This window comes from Aptenodytes forsteri, unplaced genomic scaffold (genome assembly GCF_000699145.1).
Source record: "Aptenodytes forsteri isolate BGI_AS27 unplaced genomic scaffold, ASM69914v1 Scaffold15, whole genome shotgun sequence".
Lineage (NCBI taxonomy): Eukaryota > Metazoa > Chordata > Aves > Sphenisciformes > Spheniscidae > Aptenodytes > Aptenodytes forsteri.
The window spans coordinates 27,368,448-27,379,961 of NW_008795129.1; the positions used below are offsets into that span (position 1 = coordinate 27,368,448).

General features: G+C 46.6%; 1 protein-coding gene across 1 annotated transcript in view; it reads left to right on the top strand.

Moving 5' to 3' along the window:
- Positions 1–11,514, top strand: part of DPYSL4 (dihydropyrimidinase like 4) — a 17,351-nt gene that overhangs the window by 2,252 nt on the left and 3,585 nt on the right. The window contains exons 3-11 of the mRNA XM_019471662.1: positions 803–967; positions 2,398–2,459; positions 2,558–2,638; positions 4,896–4,964; positions 5,073–5,193; positions 5,902–6,058; positions 8,133–8,274; positions 9,386–9,556; positions 10,795–10,974. Of these exons, the coding sequence (XP_019327207.1) occupies positions 803–967; positions 2,398–2,459; positions 2,558–2,638; positions 4,896–4,964; positions 5,073–5,193; positions 5,902–6,058; positions 8,133–8,274; positions 9,386–9,556; positions 10,795–10,974 (1,148 nt within the window). The remainder of the gene's footprint in view (positions 1–802; positions 968–2,397; positions 2,460–2,557; positions 2,639–4,895; positions 4,965–5,072; positions 5,194–5,901; positions 6,059–8,132; positions 8,275–9,385; positions 9,557–10,794; positions 10,975–11,514) is intronic.

Genomic DNA, 11,514 nt, shown 5'->3' on the forward strand with positions numbered 1-11,514 from the left:
TGGTGTTGGGTCGACGGTTGGACTCGATGATCTTGGAGGTCTTTTCCAACCTCAATGATTCTATGATTCTATTCTATGATTCTAATTAATATGCATTATATGCCTTTCAGAACCTCCTTCTGTTGCTACACACATATATTTAAAATCTATAGTTGCTCCCGCTTCACCTCATAAGAGAACAAAATAGAAGAAAACTTTAAACACCTTTTAATATGTTTTTAATAGCTTTGCAAGTGTGTTTTTATACGAGTTTTTCAGCTCTGTGAGCATGGGTTCCATTTTTGTGTTAATGTAAAATAATTTTGATTTCTGTTTTGTTCTTGTTCTGGTCCCAAGGCCCACTGTAGTATGTGACTGAAGGACCAGTCTCAACAAGTCCTGGCATAGCTCTGTACCGATCTCGTAGCCAATACTGTAGGGAATAGGAACAAAGATAAGTGCAGTAACTGATGGGCTGTGGGTGACTGCACAGGGAAAATGCCCAAGGGAGCTGTGCAAAAGTGCGCAAGGACATGCTTTGGTCACCAGCCTCTCTCAGATGCTGTGCTAGGTAGGCTGTGTGAAAAAAAGGCATAATAATAGTCGTAACTTGGAGTTCGTTTGTTCCATTCATTTCACTTTATCTGGGAAATTTATTATCCTTCGTCTTTAATCAATGCTATAAAAATGAATTAGTATTAAAATGTCTCCTTTTCACAGCAGTAAAGTCTTGCACAAGAATATCGGTGGCTGCTGCACTCTCCAGGTATTTCTCTAGCCCTTTCCCTGGCACGCGTGCTAACGCTGTGCAGTGTTTCCTCAGTTGACCACGTCTGTCCGGACGCTGGGACGAGCCTCCTGGCTGCCTACGAGCAGTGGCGCGGGAGCGCCGACAGCCAGGCCTGCTGCGATTACTCGCTGCACATCGACATCCCTCGCTGGCACGAAAGTCTGAAGGAGGAACTGGAAGCCCTGGTGAAGGACAAGGGTAAGGACAGAAAGAGCGGTATTCTGGCAATAACCCCACAAAACCCCCCCACATCATACTTACTGCAGTATGGGCACATAAGCAAGTCGCCATAGGGTAAGCTATGGTAGTTATTGCTGCTCTGCCGTACTCCTCTTACCCAGTGATAAATGGGGTACATGGAGGGGACCATGCTCCTTCGCTATTGAGGTGTGAACTGCCCGTCCTTTGCCATCGAGGAGAAAGGTGTGAACAGGGGTATTGACAGCGGGTTCATACCATAACACCTTGTTTATGCGTTCTCACCTTTGGGCAATTTACAGCCCAGTCATGAAAACTGATTTTGGAAACTAAAGGAATGGTGTCAGGCACCCTGATTCCAGCTGCTTGATGTACAGAAAAGTATGTAAACAAAAAGATTCAAGACGGGGCTTATAGAATAAAACTAAGCTTTAGGCTTTCCATAGAGATTTCATTTGTGCCTGTAATTTCTGCCCATCCTGAAGTACCCGCTGGACATGGCTTACTGGAAAGCAGGCCATACGGCAGGAATTCATGCATTTCATTAATACTTATTTCCATATTTGGAAGTACATTTTGATTTCAGATATGCTAATGTAGAGCTAAATGACTTCAGTGTAATTTGCAGTCTTGCAAGCAAGGGCTTAATTGGTCAATTAACATAGAAATTTGCAGTGAATTTCCTATTAAAATGTGGAGTGGCTGAAGTAATGTAGCTATTCCAAGCTTATAACGGGTATTTTTCATATGTACGTTCACGTGAAATACAATTTATTTGTAATTTTATCGTAGTTTGGGATTAGTTGTTGCCTCTATCCATATAAAATACAGTAGCAATTCTCCAGCTTTGACTCAGTGCTTCATGAATCATCCTTTATGTTAGATGGAAATGATAGCAGTGAGGATTGCGTGCAATGCTGTATGCAAAGTACTGCCCATCTATTTCTCTAGCTAAATAGCAGTGCACTAAATAACAGTGCTCTAATATTAGAGAGTCTCATCTTTTGCTGTAATTTAGTCTTAGCACTAATACACTAATTCAAAGACAGTTACCAGAAAGAAGTTGAGGATAAACCATAAATTGAAACCACCACTGGAGAGAAAACTCAGATTGGGAGCAATGCATTTGATTCTGTGCGTTCGGACCAAGTTACAGAGAGTACCTAAAATCAGAAATAGGCTATGGGTTGGGGTTTTTTTGGTTCAGGTGCCTCCAAAGACAGGGGTGTATTGTCTTTCCTGGCTCCCAAGCTTTGGGGTTCAGTTCTTGTGGGGACAGTTCCCGTTTCAGCCCTTCGCCTTGCTTTGTTTTCAGTCTAACCCTAGCCAGCACAAACCCCTCCCCGGTTTGAACGCCCCCTGCTCAGCCCATACTGGGTCACTGAGTTCTCAGCCGTGACAATACACGCATGTCATTTTCTTTTCTCAAGGTGTGAACTCCTTCCTGGTTTTTATGGCCTACAAAGACAAACTTCAGTGCACTGATGCCCAGGTAATAGAGCCAGCCAGCGTCCAGTGAACGTCATCACCCACGCTCTGAGCGTGGACTGTGATTTGTCTGATGCTGGGCAACCCACTGTCTCTTGGCAGATGTATGAAATATTTTGCATTATTCGAGACCTGGGGGCCATTGCCCAAGTGCATGCTGAAAATGGAGACATCATCGATGAGGTACAGTACTTACATTCATTTAAATTAAAGGTTGACCAGAGTATTTTGATTTAAGGCAAAGTGCTGTAGTGTCTAGGGGAAGGTGGAGCGGTGCCAGCACGCTTTTAGCCTTCAGCTGGTGCTGCAAATTCAGTAGGGATCGGTCCAGATGAGAGAAGGAGGAGCAGCCTGCTGTGACACCTGGTTGCTTTGGGGAGAGGACCAGCGAGCACTTTTCAGTGGTGTCTGCTGTTAGCAGGGCATCACCCCGGTTGGTCACCTCTGAGATCTCCGGCAGCAGCCGAGCCGAGTTGAGCTTGTGGCCTTGCAGCAGAGCAGCCTTGGTCGGTCCGTGCGTGTGGGCCCCGAGCCTTGCAGCAGCCAGGGGAATGGAGAAACGGTGCTCCCGCATCCTGCCCCTGCGCCTCCACCCACACGCTGGCAGGGGATCTGCTCTCTGGTGTAAGGGGATTACCCAAGCCTTGGAGGGAAAGGGCTGACAGGAGACCCTGTGGTGGCAGCATGTGCAGACAGAAGAATGTGCAGGGGGATTGGGGGCACCTCCTAAAATCAGCAGCATCCTCCCAATTCCTTGCACGCACTTGGGTGTCGTCACAGAAATCTTTACAAGGACTGTTCAGTGGTTCCCAACAAGTACGTTTTGGGGCTTCTTAAAGGATGACTGACTGCCTTAAGTGACACTTTATCACATTATCTATCTTGTTTAGAAGTCTTGAGTACTTGAGAAAATAAAGAGGTTTGGATCTTTTGAAATAATGTACATTACACTTGGCCATATTTACCTCCAAAAACGGTACTCAGGAACCTCCTTGGTATTGCACACTTGGCTCATGTTCATTATTTTTCCTTTTTACCTTTAGAAAAGAAAATCTTAGATACATACTGCAATGAGATGATACGAGGCAGAACTAGACTTGCAGTTCCTTTTAGCTTATGGTCATGCAAGTGTTCAGTGTGGTGTGGGAGGAGAGTTTAAAATGAAAGCAGGATCCCAATCCTTCAAATGGGCTTATTTGAGCAAACAGGATAAAAGCTAATTCCCCCCTCCCCAGGATTTTAGCTGAGAAGCCTTTTCTTCAGCTGGCTGTGAAACATAATGTGATCCCAAGCAGTTCAGTATCTTCAGAAGTATTTTGTTAAGCTGCCAGCGTGATGACACTCAAGCCCTGGGGACAAACTTGGAGGATATCTGCAACAGAAGTACAGTGGATGGAAAAATAACCATCCTGTAAGAGCAGGATCCTTTAAAGCCTGCGAGATCTGGTCTGTAATGTTGAATAATGTCCTTGCATCTAATGCCTGCTAAGTGGGAGCATTACATGATACAGAACATCACAGAAAGGAAACTGGACGAGGTGTGTGCTAGACATCTGCTTTCAAAGACAACGTGAGTAACCTTGGTGCAACCCAGCGTTCCTTCCAGCTTCTGTCACTGTGGGGTCCCGGCTAACAGGGAGTCCCTGTGGCGATTTGATTCATGCCCAACGTGACGTGAGGCTGTGGCAGCAGGGACTGAGTGCGTTGCTCTTTGGGGGAGCTGGTGCTGCCGGAGCAGTGGAGCCGGGTGGGGGAGGACGTGGGCACAGCCAGGTGAAGCTGCTCAGCTTCAGCCCATGTGCTGGGGCACATGGCTGTGCCAGTGGCCGTGCAAAACCTCCCCTCCCGCTGCTGCCTGCCCCCAAAACTGCGAGGGGGCAAGCAGCAGCAGCCTTTCATCTGAGCCGCCTCCCTGCTGCTGCATGGCGAAGTGCACTGGGGCCGGGGAGCGCACGTGGCTGTGGCTGCGTGACTTACCGGGCGAAGCTCTGGACAGTCCCACGTGCCTTGCACCCATCTCTGCTTCCTCTGTGGGCTTCTCGGAGCAGCTTCAGGCAGCCTCGGGTCCAGGGGAAACGTGTTCCTTTCCTGTAGCCGTGCATCATATCTAGCACAGCCTTAGAGTAATTGGTGACAGGTTTAAAATCCCACATCCTCCAGAAATATTTGAAGAGTGGTTTGAAGGGTGGGGAAGGTCCAAAGGTACCACTGGGACACAGCAGTTCCCAGTCCAGAAATGCTTCCCAGCATGAGGTGGGTCTACTAGGAATTAGCTGCAGCGGTTTATGGAGTGTCACAGGTATAAATGGTATCTCCTAGTCGTATTCATGAATTTCCATCATCCTTCAGGTACTTCTGAAAAGGTGCTTTGTGTCCCGCATTGCTTCAGACAGGCTGTTCATATCACTGACTGCTCTTTCATTCATCTTTGTCCACCTAGGAGCAAAAGAGGCTGCTGGAACTCGGGATTACCGGGCCAGAAGGGCACGTCCTCAGCCGCCCTGAGGAGGTAATGTCTCCAGTCCTTCAGCAGAACTACCCAGGGGTTTAGAACAGCTGCTGCAGCTGTAGCAGAGGTGCCCTGAGACGTTTTCTGCCTGTGTTCTGGTGTCTGCAGGTGGAAGCGGAGGCAGTGTACCGTGCAATTACCATCGCAAAACAAGCCAACTGCCCCTTGTACATCACCAAAATAATGAGCAGAGGTGCAGCAGATGTGTTAGCTCAAGCAAAGAGAAAAGGTAAAGTGTTGTTTCATATTTGCACACTAATTGAGCCTATTTAAATATGTCCAGGAATATCATTCTAGCTGCAAGGTTTAAGAACTCGTTATCACCCAAGTTCTCTCACGTTTTAAGGGTGCTAAAACCTGGTGTTGGGTTCTCTTTGCAGAGTGTGCCAGAGCTAATTGGTCTGAGCTGTAAATATTTAAGGAGATGTGCTTGAAACTTTTGACAACTGAATCTCAGTAGACACAGCTGAAAAAAAGGAAATAATTCACTTGCAATAATTTGTCATGAACTAAATGAAAAATGGATCTGGAGCAAGCTCCGAATTCAAACTGGGGGTAGAGTGGGAAGAGCTGGAAGCAAGCCTGTGGGGTGCAAGACAGAAGGCCATGCCCAGGGACAGGCGGGGGTCCACAGCCACCTCTGTCCCCAACCAGGAGACTCTGCTTTGATTTAGAGGAAGGCGTGATGGTTTGTAGATACGAATGTATATTTGGTCTAAGGAGAAAATAGATGGGTTCAAAACTGGTTTTGACAGCATTTCCCAGTCGTAAGAGATAATCTGAGGGATTAATGTGAATTTAAAAAGCTGAAATATTGAGAACACTGAAGAAAAGTGAAACTGTCTTGTATTGTTAACTGCGGTATTTGTCAGCACTGTGTGAAAAGAGGCTGCAGGACATGCGGCGCGTTTGCACTCATTAATTGATTGCTTTATAGGCACGGTTGTGTATGGAGAGCCCATTACCGCCAGCCTGGGCACCGACGGGTCGCACTACTGGAGTAAAAACTGGGCCAAAGCTGCAGCCTTCGTCACGTCTCCCCCCATCAGCCCAGACCCCACCACGCCAGATCATCTCACCTCCCTCTTGTCCTGGTGAGTTCCGTGTCGGCACGGATGCCTGAGCGCATCTGTCGTGTTTGCATCCCACCTGCATTTGTTCGAACGCCATTCACAGCGACAGCATCACCTGCAGAGCGGGGACTGGCCAGGGGTCACAGCCCCTGACCTCCCCGGCGTGGCCCCCCCACCTTTTGCCGGTGGGTAACAGCCACCCTGTTCCTGGGGGCACCCCCAGTCTTCTCCCATACCTGGGCACTGTAGGATGCAGCAGCACAGCAAAGGCTAGCACGCAATTCAGCCTTCCCCTTGATATTGTCATCAGAGTAGGAAAAATAATCTATCAATTGTTGCACTTTTCCATATCAAAAAAGTAAATCTTCGGGTTTTTGAGCAAGGAGCCAGGTGACTCTTTCAAAAAGAGTCTAAATTATGCTTTGATGAAGCCAGGTAATAGTTACCAGATTGTCTGTGTAAAAATCAGGCTCATGCTGCCCAGTTCCTCCTTCAGAACTGGAGGCGGGGAAGGCTCAGTGTCCCACGGGATGGCCAGGACACCCCAGCTGTCCCCAGGAGGGACAGCAGTCGCTGCTGCTCTGCCTTGCTGTGTCCTAGGGATAGCCGCCTGCGCTGCTTTAGCATTAAAGCCAAAAGAAGGATTTTATCAGAAGCAGTGTTGGGCATTTGCAAGATTTTAAAATGTGTGAAAAATAAGCTTTTAGGGCACGTCACCGTGCGGAGTTGTTTCGATGTATTGAGTTACGCAGCAAAGCCCCAGGGGTCGGCAGGAGCGTCTCTGGAGCCGTGCACGGACCGAGCGGGTGCTGGCAGCCCAGACCGGGCAGGGAAATACAAACGGGCGGGGAAATACAGACACCCATGTGCTGGGGCTGTATCCAGGACGCAGCCGCCAAGCTGTTAATCGCGGTTGGAGCTTTGCCACGGGCCAGGGTTTCACATTTCACAGCAAATACGCGCCAAATTTGTCACCGCTGCCTTGCAGAAAGCAATCCATAGAAGTGGGGATTCATTCACAGCGGAGGGTTTGCATTCAGGTGCCTACAGCTCGGCCCTAGCATCTTCACAGCCCACTGAGTGGCACCAGTCAGTAAAGCTCTCTGCATTAACTGCAGTTTGGTATGGGTGGAGTTAGAAAAATCAGGTCCAGAAGTAATGCATGAAGAATTTTTGAAATGGGATGAGAGATGTTTATGGATCCAGATAATTGTAAAAAAATTGCATTCGTATATATTTTAAAGAAGAAATAAACATTTCTTCGAATTCCCTGAAATGTGATTTTTTTTCCTTAGAAGGATAAACAGTTGTTAACAAGAGAAGAGTGTTTCATGTTACTATATCTTACATGGTATATAAAGATATCTCAATACATTTAATATTTTCTTAAAAGAGGCAGTAAAATACAAACATAGTTCAGTCTAGCACAGCTTTGACATAAGTGTGGAGGCACGCTCCCAGGCTCGTCAAGCTACACATGCTCAGTTCTTTTCTTGCCCTGCCGTGCCCTGCCTGCCACCATGGATCCAGTTCTTCCCACTGTAGTATATGATAGTACATAACATTTGGGTTTATCCAGGATCTCGTTTTATTTAACCATATCCTTGCTTTAAAAGAACCTTGCTTGGAGAACCATTTCCTAAAATAATCTGAGGTTCAAAAGGAAGGTACAAAGATTAAAATGTTGGCTTAAATAGTAAAAATAATGGGCAGTTCAGGAGAGAATGTAAATAGTGCTTATGAGGCTGCTGTTTACATCTTTTACATTATTCCAGTGTTTAATTCCTGTATAAATTAGTAGAGTGACGTGCCTCTGTGTACCTGTAAAAATTGCCTTTTAACTTGACTTCCCTTGGGATTTATGGATCAGAAGTCGCCTGCCTTTACAGTCTTTGTTGGTGAAACCAATCTGTACCAAACAGATGGAGCGTGAAGCCCACAAGCCATTAGTGCCACACGCAGTCTTCCAGGCGAGGGTGGCGTTCGCCCGCCGAGAGGGGTGGTGTCACAGGGCAGGGGAGGTGGTGTTAGTGCCGAGAAGGCTGTTTGCGCCGTCGGGTGCCTCCTCTGACCTCCTCTGCTGTGCTTTGCCTAGCGGGGACCTGCAGGTTGCAGGCAGCGCTCACTGCACCTTCACCACCGCGCAGAAGGCAGTGGGGAAAGACAACTTCACCCTCATCCCCGAGGGAACCAACGGCATCGAGGAGCGGATGTCGATAATTTGGGAAAAGTGTGTGGTAGGTACTAAAATAACACTGATTCCTTACGAAGCTGTGGAGGCAAGCACACGTGAGCAGTGCTTGTGCTAGGTGATGTCAGCATCCTCGTTAATTCAAATGAGCCAGGAGGTGTGACATTGTCTAGACTGCTACTTCAGAGGAGCTTGCTAATGAGAGAAAACGTCACACTCAAATGCCTTCAAAGTGTCTTCAAAGGCTTCAGTACGGGGATCATCCACCCCACTCTCACTTGCAGTCACAAGAGAAAGTCTCTCCACCACATTTTCCTAAGGGTAAGATGCGACATTCCTCTTCCCTGGTGCTTGCAGGAAGCCTGGGGAGGTGGATGGGGACAGGGCATCTTTCCCTTGGTGGCCGTGGCCGTGGACGTGCCTGCCAGCTGCCCGGTTGCCCCAGGCCCCGTTGGTGGGGTTGGGTTCCCGTAGCGCCTCTGTGTCTGCCGGGCAGAGGAGCTCTGCTGCCGAGGGAGAGCCGTGGTGCACGAGTGTCTGGCTGGTGGAATTGAGTCCCGTGTCCCTGCACACTGGTGCACCCTGCCCTCCCAAGGAGCATCCCTGGGAGGCTCTAGGCTGCATCCCACAGAGCAGATACCTCTGGGCAGACTTCCAGGAGCTTGGGAACCAAGCCACCCTGAAGTCTCTGTCTTAGGTAGGCTTTGAACAAAGATAAATAGAATTTATCTTAAGAAAGAAAGATGATAAATGGCACTATTTGTGTTCACTTCCAGTCTTTACTGAAATATCCTTAACCATCTTTAGTGAACGTGAGACACCTGTACAGGGAGTTGGAGCCTACCAGTGAAAGTCTTGTTTTTCAGAGATCTTAAATTTCACAGAGTCCAGGAAAAATAAAACCCATCTATTGTTTTATTTAACCCACAGGGACAAGGCTCAGCCCCCCACGTCTCCCTTTTCCCCGTAATTGCAGCCCTGTCGCAGTGTGGATCCTCACTGCACGGTCATGCGGCTGGATCCTGTGATTTCTTCTCCTGGCGCCTCATTCCTGCTGGTGGGAGAGGACGGGTCTGGCCACGGGGATGGGGCTGCTGCCCGCTTCTGGGAGCAGGGCGCGTCTCCGGTGATGGTCCTTCCTTCCTTCTGTTCCCCAGGTCTCCGGGAAGATGGACGAGAACCATTTTGTAGCGGTGACCAGTACCAATGCTGCCAAGATCTTCAACTGCTACCCCAGGAAGGGGCGTGTCGCTGTGGGCGCTGACGCGGACTTGGTTTTGTGGAACCCCAAGGCTACTAAAATCATCTCAGCAAAAACCCACAATCTGGTAAAATATTTTAAAAATTATTTTCTTGAGCTGGTTTTAGTGTCAGAAAAGAGCAGTAAAGCAATGTATTTCTTCAGATCAGAAAGATCAGATCATTCAGCAAGGGAGGAGCTGTTTATGTGGATGAAGTGATGAAGGACCTTGCATTTGCTTTTAAAAATAAAAGCAAATGAAAATATCCTTCGGTTACTGTAAAGGGTAGGATTGTAACTGACTAGCAGTGACTACTCTGAGGAAGTCTGCATCTGGTACAGAAATTTTAAGATCAATGTATTCGCTGTGTACTAGAGAAATGTAAGTGCTGAACTTGTTTTATATCAGCTTTCTATCAGTTTAATATATCAGCATCCTTCCCGAAGAGCCAGACCCATTCCTGCGCGGGCTGCGCGGATGCTGCCTGTCCGTAGGGGTCACTCAGTCAGGAGAGATTTGGGTGCATCTTAATGGCATTTTAGCCAGGGTTTTCCAGGGCATGGACATCCCCAAACTAATTTCCAACATGAGCCTCGGACAGAAAGCTGCAGTTGAAAGAGAGGGGAGAGTGAGGTGTTGTGAGGAATGTTGGCGACAGAGCTGGCTGAAGTTAATGTAGAAACATTTTGACCCATGGGTTTTTTTCACCAAAATGTTTTTTATTGAAGAAAATTATCATCATGATTGAAATATTCAGGTCTTTTCTTTAAAAAAGAGGAACAGGTTATTTTTTGGTCCAGAAAATTCACTTTTGCTTTTTTATAATGCCACATTTTTTCACTGTAAAGTTTTTTTTTTTGATAGTTTGTTAGTGATAGTGATGGGAGTATTTGAAGAAAGCGGCACGATTTTGCATTTCCCACAAAACAGACCTGACTTTCCATGTCTGTTTTGGTAGAAGACTTGCAGTGACTTGGAAGAAATGTCAAGAACTTCTGTCCCCACACGGAGAACTTAAGCAGAGCTCTTCTGGGCCTTAGAGAGAATTAGTTGTTTGCGTATAGTAAAAGTCTAGTTTGCTCCAGGAATGCTGCATGTCTTCTGGGCAAGTACTGAGTGTTTTGAGGATTTAGTTTCTCCATTCCAGTTTGCTTTAGTTCATCCAATTAGAACTTTATTATTTGAAATGTAAAGGGTAGTTAAGTACAATTGTGCATGAGGAGCAATGTACAAAAACGGGGAGAGGGGGGTGTATAGTTGGCTAGACTGTCACCTTCTCTTCTTAAATCTTAAACGTATTGAATATCTTGGTTTGTTCTTTCCAGAACGTGGAGTACAACATATTTGAAGGCACAGAGTGCCACGGGGTTCCTACTGTGGTCATAAGTCAAGGAAGAGTTGTTCTTGAAGATGGAAACCTGTTTGTCACCCAGGGGTCAGGTCGCTTCATTCCTAGAAAGACATTCCCTGATTTTGTTTATAAAAGGATAAAGGCAAGAAACAGGGTAAGGAGAATTTTATTTGCAATAATCCCATATTTTCATTGCAATCTCTCTGCATTATTGTATTGCAGTCGCTGTTATAGTAAGCTTCCCGATGGAATAGGCAACAGAAACAAGAATATTATTAATATTTCTTCTTAGGCCTTGGAAATTTGTAATGTTGTCATGTAACTGCTTTGGTGTGTGGCTTGGCACATTAATCAATAGTGCCTATTTTAGTATTATAACTAATAATACTAGTATTATTAGTATTACTTGCCTATTATAAAGTTATAAAGCAAAAATATGACTTCTAGCAAATCTGGTTTTCTTTGGTTTGCATTGAGGTAGAAGGGAGGAATTCCTCTCCTACCTGTATTAGAAAAGTTTATGTTATTGTATTACCAGTATCTGCTTTGCATGTGTCAAAGACTAATGGATGAAGCGTTCGGTAGTTACTGGAAATACAACAAGATAAATCCTTCAGTGTGCTAGCAGAGCATTATGGTTTAAGCCGGCAGGCAGCTAAACACCACACAGCTGTTCGTTCACTCCCCCCCCCCC